The sequence below is a fragment of the Sorex araneus genome, chromosome X (genome assembly GCF_027595985.1).
Source record: "Sorex araneus isolate mSorAra2 chromosome X, mSorAra2.pri, whole genome shotgun sequence".
NCBI lineage: Eukaryota > Metazoa > Chordata > Mammalia > Eulipotyphla > Soricidae > Sorex > Sorex araneus.
Window position 1 is genome coordinate 265906274 of NC_073313.1, and position 21603 is coordinate 265927876.

Below are 21603 nucleotides of genomic sequence, written 5' to 3' on the forward strand. Positions count from 1 at the left end.
TTAACACAGGGATAACTGCCAATATATTTATTCTACCCCAACTCAGATTATAAATTAATGCAAATCTACAATTACAGTACCTGCTCTGATAGTAAATTAGACTACAATGAAGATTAAAGGATTTATCAGCAGGGGAAGGTATTAGCTAACATTTTCAGGGTATGGATCACCTGATAGTTTATTTTAGCTTACTTAGAATGTGGTGTAATATGATAGTATGGATTATTATTATTTTTTTATTTCTTGAGTATTTCCAGTTCTAATGAAGGACTTTCCCTGGTTTTTCAAAGACATTCTCTTCACCTAAGTGGCAGGAAAAGAAAGAAATTCTCTTATAGTGCTCGATCTTTGTGGGCTTCTTTCTGCTTGAGGAGATTGAAAGGAGCATATTGATAGAAGAGAGAGTTTTGCCATTACTCAAAGATCCAAACTCCAGCTGCTGGTGTAAGCATAGAGAAGGACACTTGTTCCCAGGCCACTATTTTCCACTGTCACCTCAGGAGATTGATGGTGAGCAAAGTTAAGTGAACAGATTTAAAGGGAGGAAACAAAAGCAAATCACTGTTTCTTGAGCACATTGAAGTAGAAATTCTTGAGAAGGAAGGGTCAGGTGGATAATTTCCCAAGACAGGAAGGGCCCTCTGTGGGAAATGGACTAAGTTCCTGGAAGGGAAGCATCTCTCAGGACGAGGGAGGAGCCTCGTCCCTCTATACCCAGTGCCTGTGCCTGGGAAAGTGAGCTGAATTGGTGGCGCTGGCCACATCAAGTGCTGAGCTCTATAGGCCTCAAACCCATTACTGAATATTCATAATACAGGGGCCTAGAGCAGAGCAAGGCTTTTTGTTTGTTTATAATAGATGCAACATTTAAAAAGAGATTTTCAAGCTTGACAATTCTTTCATTAAAATGTTTCCTCTTTTTGTCAAAGGAAGCTAATATAACAGTTGAAATTCAGAATGCTGCTTCAAAAGCCCAGCATTAAAGCCCAATACTATTTGTCCTCAACAATTATAACTAGTCAAATCATTTCAAGATCCGTGACCCTTCAAAGAGGACAAATTACCACGTAATCTCACATATCTGTCATCTAGAGAGCAAAAAAAAAAAAAAAAAAACAAGAAACAGTAATGAAGAATGACAAAATCTTGACCGTTTAGTCAAAGTTGAAATTACCAAGTATTGTGTGTGTGTGTGTGTGTGTGTGTGTGGTGGTGGCAGAGGGGGGTTGATGAATGAAGAGTGAACTGGAAGGAACAGGGAGACAGTGGCAGAGGGACCAGGTGCTCTGGTGGTGAGAAGTGTGGTAGCTTATATCAAGACCATAAGCATTAACATGATTGCAAGCCTATGACCTTCAATATGCATTTAAGAAACATGAGGACCTCAGGCCATCGAGATAATACAGGAGTTAGGCAATGCATGTGGCCAGCTTATGTCCTAACCCATTCCAGTCCCTGGGGCATTGCCCCTGAAGGCCCTTTGCACCTTTGGCTGTGGGTTGGAGGTGTGGGTGAGGGTGATCCCTGGCACTGCCCAGTCCTTGCAGCATTGCCTCCGTGGGTCCTTGAATTAAACCACCCAGCACGTAGAATTGAGGAGTGACCCCTCCCAAGCACTGCTTGAGAGCCCCTCCCGGGTGTCCCTGAATGATGAGGTACAGGAGAGACTCACTGGATGCAGCTGGAGGCTTTTCTTCTTTTAACCAATGTAAATACGATTTTGAGTCAGTCCTATTCAGGTGATTTTCCACCCTTAATTAGCATAACCACCACAAAACTTCACCCTCCTTCCTGTCTCTTCAAATTTCCTGGCATCCCTTTTCTTTCCCCACAGCCCCAAGCCCCTGGCCACCTAGTTACTTTTTTCTGGTCTGAGTTCCCTTGCCTGGCAAGGAAAATGACTTTTGTCAAAGCCTTTAAAAAGAATTTTTTTTGCCACACCTGGCTCAGGACTGTCTTGGCTCTGCTCAGGGATTGCTCCTGGCAGGATTGGGGTGATCACATGGGGTTCCAGGGACTGAACCTGGGTCAGCTGCATATAAGGCAAGAACCCTTTTCACATACGATTGCTCCTGCCCTATTTGATTCAGATACTGGCTGTGTTACCAGCGGCAGGCCAAGAGCCCTATTTACTGTGTCTCTATCTGCGGGTATTGGAGTGGGCACAAGCAGCATCTTGCTGGGTAGGGTGATATCCTTTCACCGGGACCCTGCTCATGCAGTGTGGGTTGGAGGCGCCCAACCCCTCCAGGGTGCTTTCATGCCTATGCCAACCTTCTCCTTGGAGATGACCAAAGGGGCTGGCACCCCTGCTGGTGGACTCTCAGGCCACAGGCCCAGAAGGTTCTCAGTGGGCCACCACCTAGTGTGGCATGGGGGCATCAGCATGCCTAATAAACCTTCCAAGTGCTTCTTGGTCCTCACCCCTGCTTGGCACGGAGAACTGCACGTGGGCTCAGGGGCAACCCTGTGAGCCTCACAGAAATGTTTCTGCACTTCCTTCCATGGGGATGGCTCCCACGGCCCCATCTGCACAAATCAGCCACTACCTGCCACTGCATTCCCGTCCTAGAGCTGCTCCCCGTCAGGTGGTAAGGAACTGAGACATGTTTGTCATTGGGAGTGGGATGATGCTCCACCCACAGCGATTTTGTTTGCTGAAACCAATTTCTGATTTCTCATCTCCACTTTTTTTTTTTTTTTTGGTTTTTGGGTCACACCCAGTGATGCTCAGGGGCTACTCCTGGTTCCGCACTCAGGAATTACCCCTGGCGGTGCTCAGGGGACCATATGGGATGCTGGGATTCAAACCCAGGTTGGCCGTGTGCAAGACAAGCGCCCTACCCGCTGTGCTATTGCTCCAGCCCCTCCACATCTTTTAAAGCTTTTTTTTTTTTTTAACCTTGTTCTGGATACCACGGAGGTTTGGGGATGTGTTACAGGAGCCAATGGAGCAGTACACCCACGTGTCAAACGCCCAAGGCCTAGGCCTAACGCTCAGCAACCACCAAATAACATCACTACCATTTACAGGGCAAAGAAAAAAAAATCTTAAAGCCAGAAATGATTATAAAGTTAATCTTACCTTTTACTAAGATGCTTTAAAAAAAAAAATAGCCAAGGAGCCTGGTTCTCTTAGCCCAGCTTCAGAGAAACGACCTACGGACTGTCCCAAAGGCCACCCCCACGGTGCCCTGGGGCACTCCCACGCCAGCCCCCCAAGCAGCAAGAGAAATAAATCACCGACTACCTTAGGATCATGTTTAATAAATAGCAACGTGCCTCACAGACATTTACAACAGGTTCGACAACTGGGGGCGAGGGGGTGGGGGGGCGCTTCTGTGCACGGGTCCGAGGGTGGGTGGGCGGACGGGCGTTGGCCTGAACTGCTGCGAAACGTCCTGAGCACGGCTGTTCTGAAAGTAGAGTCCACTTGCAATCTTCTGATACAAAGGGGGGGTGGGGTGGGGGCCCCGCGGGCCGGGCCGGGCCGTTACCGGGTGTCGATGCGCAGCAGCTGCTCTTTGCCGTTGATGAGCAGCGACTTGAGCTCTCCGTCTTCCTCCACCTCCACCCGCTCCTGGCCGTTCTCGACGGTTCTGCGGGTGGTGATCTTCCTGCCGTTGACGATCTCGGTGGACGTGGACACGGACTTGAAGTGGCTGGCGCCGCCGCCGCCGCCGCAGGTCATGGAGAAGGTGGACAGGCCGCCCGCGGGGCCCACGAACGCCGAGAAGCCCGCGTCGGCGCCCGGGAAGCGGCCCGCGAAGGCCGGGAAGTCGCCGAAGGTGGAGAAGAGCGACGCGGGCCCGCGGCTGCCGCGCTGGCTGCCGCGGCCGCTCCTGCGCCCGCCCAGAAGGTTCTCGAACGGGTCCCCGAAGAAATCAAACGAAAACGGGTCGCGGTCGCCGAAGAACTCCCTGAAGACCTCGGCGGGGTCGCGGAAGGTGAAGACGTACTTGAAGGGGTCCTGGAAGTGGCCCCCGCCGCCGCCGCCGCCGCCCGCGTGGCCGCGCCCGCCGCGCCCGCCGCCCTCCACGCCCGCCTCGCCGTAGCGGTCGTACACGTCGCGCTTGCGGGCGTCCGACAGCACCTCGTAGGCCTGCGCCACCTGCTTGAAGCGCCGCTCCGCCTCCTCCTTGTTGTCCGGGTTCTTGTCCGGGTGCCACCGGAGCGCCAGCTTGCGGTACGCCTTCTTGATGGCCTCCGACGAGGCCTGGCGCGGCACGCCCAGCACCTCGTAGTAGTCGACCATGTCCGACGGCCGCGCTCGGCCCGCGGGGCCTCGGGCCTCGGGCACGGCAAGGGCGCGGCGGCTGGCAGCCCCGGGCGCGGGCCCAAGTGCCGCGACTGGCTCCTGCCGCTTGTGACGCAGCTAGCCCCTCCCTGGCCCGGGCCGCCCTTGGGACGCGGTTCGCTCATTGGTTCCCCCGCCGCGTGCCCGCATGAGGCCGCTTGCCTCCTTATTGGTCCGGGCCTGGTGATGCCGCTTGCTCATTGGTCCCTGCCACTCTTGTGATGCGGCGCGTTCGTTTATTGGTCCGCCCCTCTCATGTGCTGCAGCTTGCTCATTGGTCCCTGCCGCTCTTGTGATGCGGCTCGCCACCTTATTGGTCCGGGACACCCTGAAGCTAACGCCCTTATTGGTCTGGGACATTCGTACTCTGGTGAGGCAGCTCGCTTATTGGTCCCTGCCGACCTTGTGATGCAGCTAGCCGCCTTATTGGTTCGGGACACCCTGCAGCTAACGCCCTTATTGGTCTGGGCCATCCTTGCACACTGGTGAGGCAGCTCACTCATTGGTCCCCGCTGCCCGTCCGATGCCCCTCGCCTCCTTATTGGTCCAGGCCTGGTGATGCAGCTCGCTCATTGATCCCTGCCGCCCTTGTGATGCGGTTCGCCACCTTACTGGTCCAGCTATCCTGCAGCTAACCCCCTTATTGGTCTGGGCCACCCTTGTACCCTTGTGATGCAGCTCACTCATTGGTCCCCGCCGCTGGTCTGATGCCCCTGGCCTCCTTATTGGTCCAGGCCTGGTGATACAGCTCGCTCATTGGTCCCTGCCACAATTGCGATGCGGCTCAGTTTACTTATTGGTCCACCTCGCTCATGTAATGCAGCTCTCTCATTGGTCCCCGCCTCCTGTGTTGATGCTTGCCGCCTTATTGGTCTGGGTCTGGTTATGCAGTTCGTTCATTGGTCCCTGTCGCTCTTGTGGTGTGACTCGTTCACTTATTGGTGCGCCTCCCCTTGTGATGTGGCTTGCCTCCTTATTGGTCTGGGCCATCCTGAGCTAACTCCCTTATTGGTCTGGGCCACCTTGTAGTGTGGCTCGTCCTATTGGTTTGAACCGCACTCGTACTCTGGTGATGCTCTTGGTGACGCAGCTCACCCTTCATTGGCAGGGCTGGGTCCCAGAACGCAGCGCCGGGGTGGTCTAACTCCCTCGCTCCGGTGGAACCGTTGGTCCTCCGGTAACCCCCTATGCCTAGAGTAGGAAGAAGAGGGGAATTGGGGACTGTGACTGTAACTGTAATTGCATTAGCAAGTTATTTCGCTTTTTCTTGGTGGGGGTGTTTGGAGTCACACCTGGCCATGCACAGGAATTGCACCTGTCGCTGCACTCAGGGATTACTCCTGGTAGTGCTTGGGGGACTGCAATAGGATGCCGAGGATTGAACCCAGGTCAGCTGCATGCAAGGCTAGTGCCTTGCTTGCTGTTCTAGGTCTCCAGCCTGTTTCACTTATTTATTCATACATTCATTTATTCTCGCCCCCTCCCCGCCTTGCCTTGTGTGACAGCTCACACATACTTGGGGAGCTCACACACTTCGTTCCAGTGTGCCGAGATGGTGCGAGGGATCACAAACAACGGTGCTTCCAGGATCCTTCGGGTCATGTGCAATGAGCCAGGGATCAGATTGACTCGGTGTTCGTACTTGTGGGCACTGTACCACTGGGCTGTATCCAGGGCTGAGGAGGATTTTATTTTTTTTTTCAAGTGGAACAAAAGTCTATTTATTTTTCTGTTTTGCCTACCAACTCCTGACAGGCATAAATAAATTGAAAAGTTTATCATCATAACTGTAATTTTGGATTCAGTATGTTAAATCTAAGTTTTATCCCTCTGACTTTAGGGTCTTTCCTGTTACTAGAATGGTGATAGCACAGCCCTCAGAATAGAAGAAAAATCATTTACTAACTCGTTCTTTGTTACAAGGCTTCTTAAGGGACTTCCAAATTGTTTAAGTGGGTGTTGTGATGCCTGTTCGTGGATGTGGCCCGACTTTGAGCCTGAATGAAAGGAACCGGAGTTTAGGACTAGGTCAACAGTTTTGGTCTCAGGTTTTTAATTTTCCTTTATGTGGATTCTATCCACTTGTTGCACTAGAAATTAAAGCTATCAAAAAGACCCCTTAGTTTTTTGGACGATGTTAACATAAACCATGTGTCATTAAAAAAATGTGTTTCAAAAATAAATTTAGAGGGGCTGGAGCAGTAGCACAGCGGGTAGGGCGTTTGCCTTGCACGCGGCCGACCCGGGTTCGATTCCCAGCATCCCATATGGTCCCCTGAGCACCACCAGAGGTGGTTCCTGAGTGCAGAGCCAGGAGTAACCCCTGTGCATCGCCAGGTGTGACCCAAAAAGCAAAAAATAAATAAAAATAAAAATAAAATAAAAATACATTTAGGGCTGGAGTAAGGCACTTGCCTTGTGTGCAGCAGACCTGGGTTCTATTTGTAGCACCGCATATGGTCTCCTGGGTACTCCCAAGAGAATCTCTGAGCACTGTCTAGTGTGGCCCGAGAACAGCAGAAACTAACCACCTTCCCCCCCACCAAACGTAGCAGAGAGATATTTTATTTTTTCTTTCTCCATATTTCTGGTGTAATAAAAGAGAGCTGGATGTCCACATCTGTGTTTAATCTGTTGCTCTAACACTGTCATGTAACCATCAAGAAACTCCACTCTGCCGTTAGAGAATGGGAGTGGAAAAGTCAAAGACCCCTAGTATAGGAATAGATCTGATAGCAAAATCCCTTGGCAAAATTCACGGGGTTCTCCAGGTCCCCTGGTCCATATCTTGGTTAATTCTTGCTCTAATAGGTAACAAATGATGAAAGTTGCTAGCTATGTTCATAGCACCGTGGCTAAACTTAGGGTGCAGTGATTATTTCCCTCAAAAGTGGTATATCATATGATTCTTTTATTTTTATTTTAGAACAAAAATTTTTAGTTACACAATCCCGCATCTCAAGAAGCTCTGATCTAAACATCTGAAGACATCAGTAGTGACATGCTGATGGTATGGAACTTAGGAGTTGTTGCTGGTTATTCCTGTTAGTGATAGAGGAAAACTTCTGAAAACAATTCCCAAAGTACTAACAATCAAACTGATAAATAAAAGTTTTATTTTTAAAGGCCAATAAAATGAACATTTTTAAACTTAAGGAAAATCCAACCTGTAAATGACAAGGTATGGTAACTATATTTACTCAAAACTCAAAAATATCCAGCATGCGTTTTCAATCTCAATGCAATTAACTCAAGGTCAAGTACACATATTACATGCTTCAAGCCTAGATTATAAATTATCATAGTCATCCTCCTCCTCCTCCTTCTCCTCCTCCTCCTCCTCATCATCATCTTCACATTTTATTTTCAATGTATTCGATGATTCTTTGGCAGTATTTTCTGATGACACCATATTCGTGGTAATAAAGAGTTTGGATCCAATTAGAGATGGATTAGTAAGATCATTCTGAACTGCTGACACCGTAGGAATTGATGTTTTTACAGCTGGGGTCTGTGAAGTAGGCATCTGTACAGCAAAGCTTTGCCCTATAAGGAACATTGAAGTCCCTGCTTAAGTTGCAACAGACATTATTTGTGGGGTTCGTGTGCCAAGTGTAGGAATACTTGGTCTAATACTAACTGAACCAACACTTAGTCATGGAGCTGTTATTCTTCCCACAGAAGTGGATACCTTTTTTGGTCAATACTTGTTTGGAACAGTCAAGCAGGATCTATCAGGTGGTAATCTAGGGCCAGAATATAGCTTGATCAGTGGCAAAGGGGTATGATTTCTTTGCTTTGCAATATCCAGTAAAAAAAAAATCTCGGGGAAGGAGAGGTAAAAGACTGGTCAGCACAACATTGGATTCCCAATTGCACATCATCTGCATCAACAATAGCATGACTTGAATAGATTTTTGCATCATCTACAATTGTAGTCATGTGTCTGAAGGTGAACTCCAACATCTGATTTATGACTCTCGGCTCATATCCTGTAATCCCCATATCCTTCAGGATTTGTGCCATCATCTGTGCATCTTTCGGCATGCTCTTGGGAAAAGACATCTTGCCAGTCTCCATGATATCCAGTGATCAGACTTCTCGAGCTAAATCACCCACATTAATGTATTTCAGTCCTGATCTTGATGAGAGTTCTTTGCCCAGCATGGTTTTTCCAACACCTGGTGTACTGGCGAGCAGTATATTTAGAAGCAATATATATATATATATGTATATATATGTATATGTATATATATATACATATGTCCCAAAATACTTCTTGTTTTCTTGTTATAATTGAGGTGATAGGGTTATAATAGTGTTCAAGTTTCCAATAATAGGGGCCTGAGTGATAGTACAGCAGGTAGGACGTTTGCCTTGACCAACCCAGTTTCAATCCCCATCACCATATGTGGTACTTCGAGCTCACCAAGAGTAATTCCTAAGTGCCGAGCCAGGATTCAACCCCAAGCACATCTGGGTGGGCCCCTAAAACCAACACCAACAAAAACTTTCAGTATTGATGTACAAAGTTACTGTCAAAAGTGCCCTTGACCCCCGCTGTCCCAATCTCAGACCTTCCTACCCGTTATTGGTTGATTGACAGTTACGGTTCAGACTATTCCCTCCCTTCGCCCATCCATGTGCTGGGAGCTCTCCACCTATGTTCCTGGGGTACCATAAGGGGTATTCATTCCCTTCTCCTCCTCTGCACCAAACTGGCATCCTCAGGGCATTGCCACAACTCTTTTTCCCCCCTGGGTTTTGGGGGTCACACCTGGTGGTGCTCAGGGGTAACTCCTAGGTCGGCACTAAGGAATCACTCCTGCTTGTGTTCAGGGTTCAAATGGGATGCCAGGGATCGAACCTGGGTCAGCTGTGTGCAAGGAAAACTTACCCACTTGTCCTACGAGCTTAGTCCTTATCTGACCCCCCATGACCATTACTCTTCAACCTGTGATTTCTCTACACTTTGCTTTTTGGCAACTGATATGACAAGCTCAATAAAGACTGTGCTGTACTAAGAGGACAATGATTAACAAGTGAACGATCATATTTCATCATAGAGAGCAGGACATTGGGAAGGTCACTTATCTCTCCAGAACAAACTCTTTTCACCTTTGCGTGACAGTGTAGAAATCCTTGATCTTGCACCTGGCAGGCACATAATGAACAGCAGTTCAAAGTGGACCGATGACCAGGAGTAGAGTTCAAGATGAATAAAACATCACCAAAAGTTCAAACCATATTTGGGGGCAGGCAGGTGATCCAGAATGACAGTGGCGGGGCTCAGGAGAGTGGGGACGGGGGGGAGGCCGGAGAGGGTGGGGAAACTCAGGCAAAGGTGCTGGGGGCTGGTCTGGACCACTCTGAGGAATGGCTGAGGAGTCAGAATTTTATTCTTGGCCCTTAGAAACCATTGCTTGCGCCAGAAGTAATTCCTGAGTGCAGAGCCAGGAGTAACCCCTGTGCATTGCCGGGTGTGACTTAAAAAGCAAAAAAAAAAAAAAAGAAAGAAAGAAAGAAACCATTGCTTGTTGCCATGTGGATTGCTTGCCATTCCGATCAGCAAGCAACATTCGTTGTCCCTACACGACTTCTCGGGTGGGATGGGTAGGGCGGCTTCAGGCATGAGGGAGGGCTGGGAGCCGGGCTGGGCTCGCAGGGGCTGCGGCTCTGCTCTGGGGTCTTGGCAGCTGTTGCTCGGGCACAGTAGGAGAACCATGCTGATTCAGCACCTGGGACCTGGCTCCAAGGGAGAAGGAAAGTTGTGTCCAAACTGAAGCATCCGGGGACTGGGACATAATGTCACCTGAGCGGACGTGATGGCAAAGCTGTGGAAACCCTACCCCGGACTGCCAGAGACAGCAATGCACAAGGAAGGATCAGGCAAAACGTTCATCGTGGGAGATGGCTTTGCTCGCCTTGAATTATACAGAGGGCAATGAACTAACACACTTTCATCGTGACTCGAGTTGCAAGCATGCCAGTCAGATCTTGTCAGAGGAGCAGGAATGTGTCTTAGATGACTGACTTTCGGGGGGGGGGTTCCAGAACAAGATCATGCCACTGTCCTGCTCTGCACTCCCTCCACTGTCCCCTCTAGGACACCCTGGGCCCTGCCCTATAAGTATCTGGCTGGTTGATAGGTCGCAAACATTTCTTACTTGGTTTTCTGGCTTCCGCTCCTGGAAACTCGGCAGGTTCTGCTGCTCTCTGGTGTCAGTCTGTTTGAAATGTGGGCAGGGGTCTCCGTGTCTCATCAGCTAGTGTGTGGACAGTGCCTGTGGGCTGGGCCGTGAGCATGGGTTTCTGCACAAGCACACACAAGCCCAGAGGCCCGTGGTGGGGGCACGGTGGTAAGGGAGGGGAGTCAAAGTGACAGGGGAGAGGGTCCCCGTGAACATACCCTGCAGGACAGCATAGCTTCAAAGCAAGTCGTTTCTTGAGGCCCACCCCGGGGAGCACGGGTCTTGGGGGTCATGCATGGGTCTGTGATTTCATCCGGGACTGGAGGGAACAGCAGTGGAGACCCACAAAAGAAAGAGTGAGGGGCTTGGGCTCCTGAGCACTTGCCTTTGCTTTACCTCCAAAGGACAATTACTTTCTTTTTATTTTCTTTTATTATTTTTTTAATTTTTAATTCCTTTTGGCTTTAGGGGCCACCTCTGGTGATGCCCAGGGGTTATTCCTGGCTCTGCACTCAAGAATCACTCCTGGTGGTGCTTGGGGATACCCTAAGAGATGCCAGGGATTGAACCCAGCTTGGCCCCGTGCATGGAAGGCAAATGCCCTCCCCGCAGTGCTATCTTGCTCCGGCCTCTGTCCAAAGGACCATTTCTAACCGGCAACTCTTAAAGCCCAGCACAGGCCCCTGCCCATGCATAGACATCGTTATCCTTTGAAGGAAGGGATGGAGCGAGCGGTGAGCCAGCAGCCAGGCTCCTACTTCCTCCACCTTTGTTTCAGGACACTGTATACTTGGAGAAGGAAGTTCTTGAAACTTCTGTCTTGTCTATTCCTTGACCAAAAAACCCAAACCAAACAGGAGGTAAGCCTTGAGACCGACAGGAAGGGGCCTTGGGGAGAAACAAGAATTCTCAGAATAAATAGAATGATCCTGTGCATGTCCTCCTAAAAAATGGAGCGTGAGGGGGCTTAGATTCTTCTGGTTATTATGTTTGGAGGTAAAAGAGAAGTGGTAATTGGGAAGGGGAGAGGGATGTGGGTGAGTTTCTGCTTCTTGTTACTTCCTGGAAAACAATGGAAACCTGTTTACTGCTTCAATAAAGCAGCTCCAACCAGCGTGTCGAGTTTTAAAACATTTTTGTCTAATGCCATTCATCATTATCAAGTAGCTTTGTCTCTGTCCAATGAGGGCACATCTGGTGATGCTCAGGGCTTCCTCCTGGCTCAGTGCTCAGGACTTACTCCTGGCTCAGTGCTCAGAGACTATTCCTGGTAGGAACTGGGACAAGAAAAGGTTTTTCTTTCTGAAAGTTACCTTGTCAACTTTTTAAAAAATGATTTTATGTTTATAAAGTTGTTCACAACATTTGATTACATTTGAACACCAGCCCCACCATGACACCTTCCCACCACCATATTTTGGATGTTTCCATCCCAAACCCCAACCCCTGCCCCAAAGAAGAACCAAAATAATTTATTTTGAATTGTTTGTTATGCATAAACCACTGAAATGATTCAAAAAAGTTTCCTTAGAAGAAATTGTGTGAAGATTGCTATATGTCACCCAGGGGTCATTAAGCCCTTCTATAAGAGATCACTAACATGTTGTTAAAGGTTGAGCCTTGTGTGCTAATATATATACATATATATGTATACATATACATATACATATATATGTAAACATATTTCCCTCTAAGATTGGTTGCCTTCTGCTTTAAACCTCATCAAACGTGGTGCATTACTCTTGAATATTAGTGGTGTGAGGTATGAGATGTTGCGTGGCTGTGAATGCGGCCACATGGTCCAAGAATAGGTTTACTCATGAGTGTGTGGAGAGCAGCTTCGAGCATGGCGGCAATTGAATTCTGGAGGTTTTCGGGGTCTGGGGCTGGGTCCTTGGGGCAGGGAAGGGTCTCACCCACCTACCTCTGGTGTGCCCTGAATGGAATAGCCTGGCATGAGGTCCAGCGGCACGGCTATGGCAAATTGTTTTACACTCTCTTCCGAGAGATGTATTGTCGAGTCTCTAGATTATGGCTATTGATGAGATTATCTGGCGCCAGCCAGAAGTGGTGTGTGGACGTGACTGCCAAGTTGCCGGAAACAGGGTGGCCTACGGGGAGGTCATCCATTCCTGGTTCCATTGAACCTGGTGTTTTCAGTCACAAGTCCTGCATACCTGGGTTTTCTGTGGATTCACTCATGGATGAGGCTCGGCCCGAGCAAGTGGCTCCTCGGGGCCGGGAAGGGAACTCACCCCTACCTGCTGGGTTGCCCTGAATGACCTGGTCAACTTTTTATTTCCTTTTCCACACCCAGTGGCCCAAAACCAGGGGGCGGGGCTGTCCCTGGCTCTGAGCTCAGGGGCGTCTCCTGGCGGTGGTCAGGATAGGCAGTGCCGTATGAACCGAGGGCCGCCACGTATAAGGCAAGCGCGAGACTTAACCCCTGGATTGTCTATTTTCTGGAGAGTCTAATTTGATAGGACTTCGCCTTTTCCCCTCTCAGGACTTCTTTGGGGCCTTGCATACATCACACTAATGGATTCAGGACTGAAGGTGTGTTCTGAGAATATGGTGGGATTGATACGGAATCCCAGGCTGCTTAATAGTGATTGCTCAAGAGAAGTCCAGTAAGGAGGCTGGTCCGGGAGGTGATTTCAAGGGCTGAGCAGAGGCTCTGGATGAGGGAGGCCCGGGTTCCATCCGGTATCTCAGGGTCTGCCCATCATGGACCAATAGGACTCCAATACCAAAAGAAGGAAATAAAGAAATACACAAAGTCCAGGCATCAGAACAGTAGTGTAGCGGGTAGGGTGCTTGGCTTATATAAGACTGGTCTGGGTTCGATACACTGCCCCCCCCCCCGCACCCCACCCCATGTCATGTCCCCCTGAGCCCTGCCAACAGTGATCTCTGAGCACAGAGCCAGCCCTGAGCACCACCGAGATTGTCAAAAGAAATAAAAAGCAAACAGTCAAATTATCTGCCGGCCCTCGGGACGCGTCAAACATTAACTGGGGTGCGGTGGCTCCTGCGAGGAGGAGAGGCAGGCGCAGGTCTGCATGGCAGAGGCCGGGCACCATGGCGGCAGAGTCCCAGCTTCTCCGTGCCGTCGCCCTGGGCCTGCTGCTGTGCGTGCTGGGTCCCGGGGCCACCCAGGGCGGGAAGCTGCTGCTGGTCCCGATGGACGGGAGCCACTGGCTGGCCACCCTCGGGGTCATCCATCGACTGCAGCAGAAGGGACACGAGATCGTGGTGGTGGCGCCGGCCGCCTCGGTGCATATTCGAGAAGGACCCTCTTACACCTTGAAGAAGTACTCCGTGCCCAAGGGGAGGGAGGAAATGCAAAGGATCATGGCCAAGCTTGGGAGACGGGTGTTCGAGGACAAGCCTTTCCTGCAGCGCGTGGTGGAAGCGTACCAGAGCGTCAAGGAGGACTCGGCCCTCTTCCTGTCCTTCTGCTCCTCTCTGCTCTACAACAAGGAGCTCATGGCGTCCCTGGCCGCCAGCAACTTCGACCTCATGCTGGCTGACCCCTTCCTGCCCTGCGGGCCCATCGTGGCCCAGCACCTGGGGCTCCCCAGCGTCTTCTACCTAAACGCCATGCCCTGCAGCCTGGACTACCAAGGCGCCCAGTGCCCCAAGCCCCCCTCCTACGTGCCCAGGTCGCTGTCCATGAACTCGGATCGCATGACCTTCCTGCAGAGGGTGAAAAACGTGCTCATCGCCTCCACCGAGAGCTTCCTGTGCAGCGCCGTGTACTCCCCCTACGCCCAGCTGGCCTCCGAGTTCCTGCAGAAGACGGTCACGGTGCAGGACCTCATGAGCAACGCCTCAGTCTGGATCCTCAGGAGCGACTTTGTCAACTACCACCCCAGGCCCATCATGCCCAACATGGTCTTTGTTGGGGGGATCAACTGTGCTAACCAAAAACCACTTGCCCAGGTGTGTGCCTGTGAGAGTTTGTGTGGGTCTCTGTGTGTGTGTCTGTGTGTATGTGTGTGTGTGTGTGTGTGTGTGTGTGTGTGTGTGTGTGTGTGGACCTCACTCGTGTAGCTGTGGTCACAGATGGGTTCAGGCTGGGATTGTCGGGTGCCCCTCGGATTGATTTCTACCGCGCGAGGCTCCTGGGTCTGAGCTGCCAGTTGCACTGGTCTTGGGCGTTGTCTTCGGAATCACCACACTGTCACAGAGACTTGAGAGCCAAGTCTGGGGTGAGAAATCCTCCACTCGTATCAGACCGCTGGGGAGAAGGCTGGCTTCTTGGGGTGGGAGGTGCACACACCGGTAGGGGGATGAAAGGTTATTTTCAGTGGGCACCTACTTCACTCATTGGCCCAGTCCAGAGTCTAGGAAGTTGGACTGAGACGGGGGTGGGGTGGGGGGGATGTTTTGCGACCTTACCTGAACCAGGGAGAGCTGGCCTTGAGAGCAAACAGGGTGTCCGAGGCCGACTCGCTACAACTTGCCGGTGAAGGTTCAACCCTAGTGAAATGCCTGCCAAGTTCTCTGCTTCACGTTGGGCGTTTCTGGCCCTTCGTTAAGCAGCCACTTATCGGGACCCGCCTCTGGTTGGTGGACGGGGGCGAGAGGACAGGGTAGGGACCCGTGAGACTGGCGCTTTCTAGACAAGACTGAGGTCGTGGGGATGGGCAGGCAGAAATAAGGTGCGACATGGCCAAGTGACTCTCCGCCTTTTGTCCCCGAGCCCCCGCCCACCCCTCCCCGCCAGCCTAAGATAAGGACAGGCTAAACTTTCACACGCCAACTTTTGCCTTAGTTTCCGGATAAGGTGGCGCGTGCTCTGGGGACCAGCCCGGGAGGGAATTCATTGTTTCTTCTGCCCCCCCCCCCGCCTGCCATCCACCCTTCCTAAAAACTCTTTCCCGTTTCCTGCAAATAGCACTTCTGTGACCAGGTGAACAAGGTGGTCACCTTGAGGCCCTGGGTTCAGCCTCTTCCACCCCGCACGCTGCTTGCCAATGAAGTTCTTTCTCTGCCTCCCCTCGTATCTCTTGGTGGGTGCGGAACTGGGCCTGGGCAGCTACAAGGAGACCTAAGATCAGGGTGATCAAAGGAGGAGCCGTGTGCACGGACCCCAGGGAGGAGTCTGGGGGGGGGGACGCAGCTCAGGGTGTTCTGCCAACACCGCACTGTGTGGAGGGGGAGAGGGGAGAGCAGGGTCGGGGCCGGCCCGAGAGAAGCCCTCACCCCCTCACCCCTCCCAGGCCTGCTCCAGTTCACACTGGGCAGACGTCTCTGCAAATCCCGTGGGCAGGGCTTTGGCAGGAACGGACTGCTCCCCACGCTTAGAGGGCAGCGCCAGGTGGGTCCCGCACGGTTTAGGGTCGACCGCAGAGTCTTCTGGTCCTGGGCAACCCCATCATCCCAGACAGCATGACTTGGCGTTCTTTGGAAAAGTAAAACCACTTGCACCGTGGGATGGGAGCTCTCCCGGTCCGCTGCAGCCGGGGAAGGGGTCCGACTAATGCCTCGTTCTGTTTCCTCCAAGTAGAATTGCCCCTGTGTATGCATGTGCAGGGGTGTGTGTGTGTGTGTGCGCGCGCGTGCATGTGTAGGGGTGTGTGTGTGTTCAGGTACATGTGTATGTAGGTGTGGGTAGGGGTATGCCTACACAGGCATGTATCTGAGCAAGTATATATGTATGTGCGTGTATGTATGAAGGTATGTGTTGCACACAGATGTGTACAGGTGTATGTTGACATGAACATAGATATGTGTGCAGGTGTGTGTGTTTGTGTGTTTATGTGTGTGTGTGTATGTATGTGTGTAATTCTCTGCATTAGCACAGAAGGGTAAGGCCCTATCAGGCTGAGCTAAGATTACTGCCTTGGGTAAGATCAACTTCCTGGGGGCCAGTCCCCCTCTTCCCACCCCACAGTCCTGAACTAGTCCTCCTGTTGCATCGTTAGAAGGAGATGGGAGGAATAAATGCCATCAAATACTTTGCGCCTCTAACACACGCTTGTATGTATGTGTGTACTGCCCCCCCATCATGTTCTTCTTTTTTTCTTTTTTGGGTCACACCCAGCAATGCACAGGGGTTACTCCTGGCTCTGCACTCAGGAATTACTCCTGGTGGTGCTAGGGGGACCATATGGGATGCTGGGAATCGAACCAGGGTCGATTTGTGTGCAAAGCAAACGCCCTCCTCACTGTGCTATCGCCCTTAATGATGTTCTTAAGAGGAAGAGGTCTGGTTCGTAGCTTGAGATACGCAAAGAAAAATTCACCGGGGATTTTTCTTCCTGTCTAGGAATTTGAAGCCTATGTCAATGCTTCTGGGGAACACGGGATCGTGGTCTTCTCCCTGGGCTCCATGGTTTCCGATATTCCAGAGAAGAAAGCCATGGAAATTGCCAAGGCCTTGGGCACCATCCCCCAGACGGTAAGAAACTCTTCCATGCTTCCTGCTGTCTTCGCAGGAGTTCTGATACCTGCTCTGGGGTCACAATTTCCATTACTGGACTTGAAGCAGGATTTTTTTTTTTTTTTTTGCCACAGCACCACAGTTTATTCCTAAGCTCTCTGAACAGTTTCACACTTTGCAGCACCCCCTTCCAGCCCAGGGAAAGGGCTCCTCTTCCCTAGGGGACACCGAGGTGTACTGAGGAGAAGAACTTCCACAGATAAAGTGGGAAGCACTTCCTCTTCCGCAGGACCGTTTCTCTCCTAAGCTGCGGGGCGGGGGGAATTGGTGGACTTGTTTCTCAAATACCTGTCCTTAAGGTTCTGTGGCCATGCTGCCCAGTCAGCCCTCTCTGGCCCTGCGGATAAGTGCGGACGCCCCACATGTCCAGCCCGATGAGTTTTCACAGCTTCACCGCCTTCGGCCAGCCCCCAGAGGCCTTGGGGTCCCCTCACCCCCAGCCTCGCACAGGCTCTGCTCATCCTGAGAGAAGACTCTGGCTGCCATTGCAGAGTTTCCCCATTAATATTTCCCTGGGTCTTTTTTTTTTTTTTTTGTCTCTGCAAGGTCCTGTGGCGGTACACGGGAACTCCACCCTCGAATCTCGCCAAGAACACGAAACTTGTCAAGTGGCTGCCCCAGAATGACCTGCTCGGTAGGTGGGGAGGGTCTGAGGCATTGGTCAAACCGAGGTTAAGTCCAGAAACTGGCTTCCGCCTCGATCTCCTGAAGGGCTGTGGGAAACACACTGGCCGGTGGCCCCGGCCTTGCTTCTTACCCAGTGGGGTGCCTCCACTCATTTTCTTTCGCAAAGGCCATGGTGGGCAGGAGGAGTCCTTTGATGGGGAACTGAGCCACGCCCAGCAGTGCTCATGGTCTATCCTTGGATCAGGGCTCCTGGGCAACCCCCTGGCAGTGCTCAGGGGTGTCATACGCAGTGCCGGGGATGGGCTCAGGGTCAGGTGTGTGCAAGGCCAATGCCTTCCCCTGTCCTGTCTCTCTGGCCCCAGCGTGGAGCCCATGAGTCGCCGGGACTGCAGTGAGGTCGGGTGGAGGGTCTCAGCGACCCGACAGTGGGCACCTCCCGCTTGCTCCTCCCAGGGCACCCCAAGACGCGCGCCTTCATCACGCACTCCGGCTCCCACGGGATCTACGAGGGCATCTGCAACGGCGTGCCCATGGTCATGCTGCCCCTCTTCGGGGACCAGATGGACAACGCCAAGCGCATGGAGTCCCGGGGGGCCGGCGTGTCCCTGAACGTCCTGGAGATGACCTCGGAGGACCTGTCCCAGGCCCTGAAGGCTGTCATCTATGACAAAAGGTGAGAGGGGAAGGGGGGGGCGCGGGGGCCCGGGGTCTTCCTTTAGGGGGCCATCACGTGCACAAGAAACGCTCAGCTGTGATCGCCGAGGTGCAGGTGTGCCCGGATTGCAACTGGAGGGAAAGCGAGCCTGGGGCTTTGGTGGCCGTGGGGTGGGGTCGTGGGGTCACTCGGGCCGCTTCTCGGGCCGAGGGAACGACCCGGGGGAGGGGAGTATCCCATCAGGCGGTCTCTGCCGTCTGTCTCTCGGCTGCCAAGCTCACGCAGGGTGATGGAAATGTGTGGAGAAGCTCCGTCGTGGAGCTTCTGTCTCGCACGTGGGAGGCCCTGGGCTCCGACCCCGGCAACACACGCACAAATCCCTGTGAGAGAGCGCATGGCCTGCAGTGACTTTATACCCAGCAGTAACGTGTGCGGTCGTCGGTGAGAGTACGTGTGGGCACGTGTGCAGGTACAGGGACGTGTGGGTGATTACGTGTGTGCCTGCGTGTGCCTGAGTGAAGTGCACCAGCTTAAAGGTGTGTATATGCACGTGTGTGCATGTATGCATGCACGTGTGTGTGTGCATGTGTGTGCACGTGTGCGCATCCACGAGCATGTCGGGAGTCTTCACTCTTGGTTGCTTCTTTTTTTTGGAGGAGGCGCTCAGGGGTTTGTGTGAGGGAAAGCGGGCATGTGTTCAGGTGGGAGCGACACTGCCCAGCGACTCACACTGGCCTGGGCAGGGGAGAAAGGGGAGAGACGAGACCCGCTGTAAGCTCTTGTATGCCCGCCTGTGGGGTGTCCAGTCCACAGGGGGAGATAGAGAGAGGTGCCCCGCCCACGGGCCGTGGGTGAAATGTCCAGAGACTGGGGCAGCCCCCCAGAACAGGAGGGATAGTTCTCAGCTCTTCCTTCCAGCAACTTCCCCAGAAACCCGAATGCCAGGCCAGGCCATGACACCCACACATTCACACAATGAAAACCCATCTTCTCTCCAGGTGCCAAGAAAACTCAGGCCCGAGAGTCCCATCAACAGGACTCTGACCCGTCCCAGCACAGGGCACTCTTGTAACCGCAGGACGACTTGGCACCAAGTCCGACAGTAATACTGTTGGTCCAATCACGAACCACTGCGTTCACTAACCAGCCAGCACTTCACAGGAGCCAGCTCTAAGTGTGCCAGCGCCCCCGGCTGGCATGGTGCCTCGTGAGATAGAGTGGACAATGTCAAAAAAGCAGATTTTGCAACCAGGACACAGCAGTCCTAAAAGTGCTTTTCAGTCCAAAAAATTTTATTTTGCTTAAGAGAATGTTTTCACGAGATAGATATTTAACCATTTATGGTCAAATATTAATGTTACTCTCAAAGACTGTATCCAAATCAGATGAGTGTATTTAAGGACAACAAAGATAATAATTACCCCTGGATAAGTGTCTTATTTTCTCTTTCTCTCTCTTTCCTCCTGCTCATCCATCTATCCTCTCATCCATCTCACTCCCTCTTCCCTTTACCCCTTCCTCCCTTCCTATCTTTCTTCCTTCCTTTATTTTCTTCCACCATCTCTTTCACTGTTCCTCCCTTCCTCCATGCTTTCTGCTCAGTTCATCTGTTCATCCATCCCTCCATCCCTCCATCCATTCATCCATCCATCCATCCTTCTATCTATTCCTCCCTCCCTCCCTCCCTCCCTCCCTCCCTCCCTCATCCCTTTCTTCTATCCATCCCTCTCTCCCTCCCTCCATCCATCTATGCTTCTCTCCATCACTCCCTCCCTCCATTTCTCTATCCATCCAACCATACATCCATTCTTCCATCCCCCTCTCCCTCCCTCCCTCCCTCCCTCCCTCCCTCCATCCATCCTTCTGTCCATCCATCCACTCACCCACCCATCTCAATGATGGAAGCTTCTAGCCCATTTTGGACCTGGCTGTTCTGCACTGTCCGGAATAACCAAGGGTCTACTTCGCTCTACCATCTGCAGAGGTGCAGCCTCCTGGCTCCAGTGGGCATTTGGATGGTTTGGTATTTCAGCCAGTGAGCTGAAACATAGCCGTCACCTCAGAGGTGACACTTAAAATGGCATTTCCTCTGGCAAGATGTGGTTGTTCACAAGGTCAGATGGGAGCCGCTCCTGACCTAGCGTGCCGTCATCTCTCTGTCGTGCTATGAAGCAGAAGGCAATTCCACCAACGATATCACAGAAGAATAAAAGAACAGTGGCATGTTTCGAGTGATTTAAAATTGTGTGTTCCAGCACCCAGTTTTCTATTTTTTGACTTCTGTTTTGGGGCCTTACCTGGCCGTGTTGGGTGGAAGGAAGCAGGGGGTTGGGGCTTGGCTAGACTGAGCGTCAAACTTAGGACGTAGGAATGCAAGGCTGCTGTCCTAGTCTCTCAAGCCTTCTCTCTGGCCTCTCTTATCTAATTTTTAGCAAAAGTTGAGTGTGTGTGTGTGTGTGTGTGCGCGCGCGTGTGTTGTATATGAGGCCTTGGGAGTTTTCTTGCTTGGTTCTAACAGACACAGCTCTGCTCCCAGGCAGCGACCCCCCACCCCCACAGCGAGCAGACCCCCCGGCGTCTCGCACTCAGCCCTGCCCCTGTCTTTGTCTAGCTACAAGGAGAACATCATGCGTCTCTCCAGCCTGCACAAGGACCGCCCCATCGAGCCTCTGGACCTGGCCGTGTTCTGGGTGGAGTTCGTCATGCGGCACAAGGGGGCGCCGCACCTGCGCCCCGCTGCCCACAACCTCACCTGGTACCAGTACCACTCCCTGGACGTGATCGCCTTCCTCCTGTCCATCGTGCTGGGCGTCCTCTTTGTCGTCTACAAGTGCTGCGCCTTCGGCTGCCGGAAGTGCTTCGGGAAGAAACCGCGTGGAAAGAAATCACACAAGTCCAAGGCGCACTGAGAGGGGCCAGTGGCCACAGCAGGGGGGTAGCGGGGGACAGGTGGGGTCACCGTGGCTGTTCAGAGATGCCCTCTGCCATGGCTCCATCACCAAATCACGGGTCACACCTTTAGGTCGATTTTTCAGACATGTTTTCTGTGTGTCCGTTTCCTCCAACCCTGACCACACTCAGGAACTTTCACTCGACACCCCCCCGGAGGGCCGTGAAGGTCTCCAGGCACTTTTTCACTTAGAAAGGGGGCCAGCCGGGGGCCGCAGTGAGATAAAACACCTTGGATGAAAACTGTGACGTCACCTGGCTTTGGAGAGGCTGGAGAAGGGAGCCCGTCCCCACGACGACGATGACAGGGGGCTTCGGGCTCCCTGGAGGTCGGTTGCTGTCTACTTGAAAAATAAATCAATGAAATAAAGAGCCGCTCCCTCCTCTGGAGTGAGCCGCAGTGAATGATTGAAGAGCTGTGTGAGGTTTCTGG

General features: G+C 52.1%; 2 protein-coding genes and 1 pseudogene across 4 annotated transcripts in view; 1 reads left to right on the forward strand and 2 right to left on the reverse strand.

Moving 5' to 3' along the window:
- Positions 1 to 21540, forward strand: part of LOC101555017 (UDP-glucuronosyltransferase 1A9) — a 122551-nt gene extending 101011 nt beyond the window's left edge. For 2 of the 3 annotated variants that reach the window (XM_055120542.1, XM_055120541.1), the window contains exons 2-5: positions 16766 to 16897; positions 17486 to 17573; positions 18020 to 18239; positions 20833 to 21540. In XM_055120542.1, the coding sequence (XP_054976517.1) occupies positions 16766 to 16897; positions 17486 to 17573; positions 18020 to 18239; positions 20833 to 21130 (738 nt within the window). In that variant the 3' untranslated portion in view covers positions 21131 to 21540. Of the gene's footprint in view, positions 1 to 13567; positions 14434 to 16765; positions 16898 to 17485; positions 17574 to 18019; positions 18240 to 20832 lie in introns of those variants that run through there. The other variant, XM_012933253.2, reaches the window with a different exon arrangement.
- Positions 3494 to 4255, reverse strand: LOC101557802 (dnaJ homolog subfamily B member 3). Its single transcript, XM_055120544.1, has one exon. The coding sequence runs from the start codon at positions 4253 to 4255 to the stop codon at positions 3494 to 3496; it is 762 nt and encodes a 253-aa protein (XP_054976519.1).
- LOC101557530 (transcription initiation factor TFIID subunit 9-like) lies at positions 7587 to 8475 on the reverse strand (annotated as a pseudogene).
- Positions 21541 to 21603: the final 63 nt, after the last annotated feature.

Bases quoted from the DNA above. Each gene is read 5' to 3' on its own strand.
- LOC101557802 (XM_055120544.1), bottom strand. From the start codon at position 4,255: ATGGTCGACTACTACGAGGTGCTGGGCGTGCCGCGCCAGGCCTCGTCG.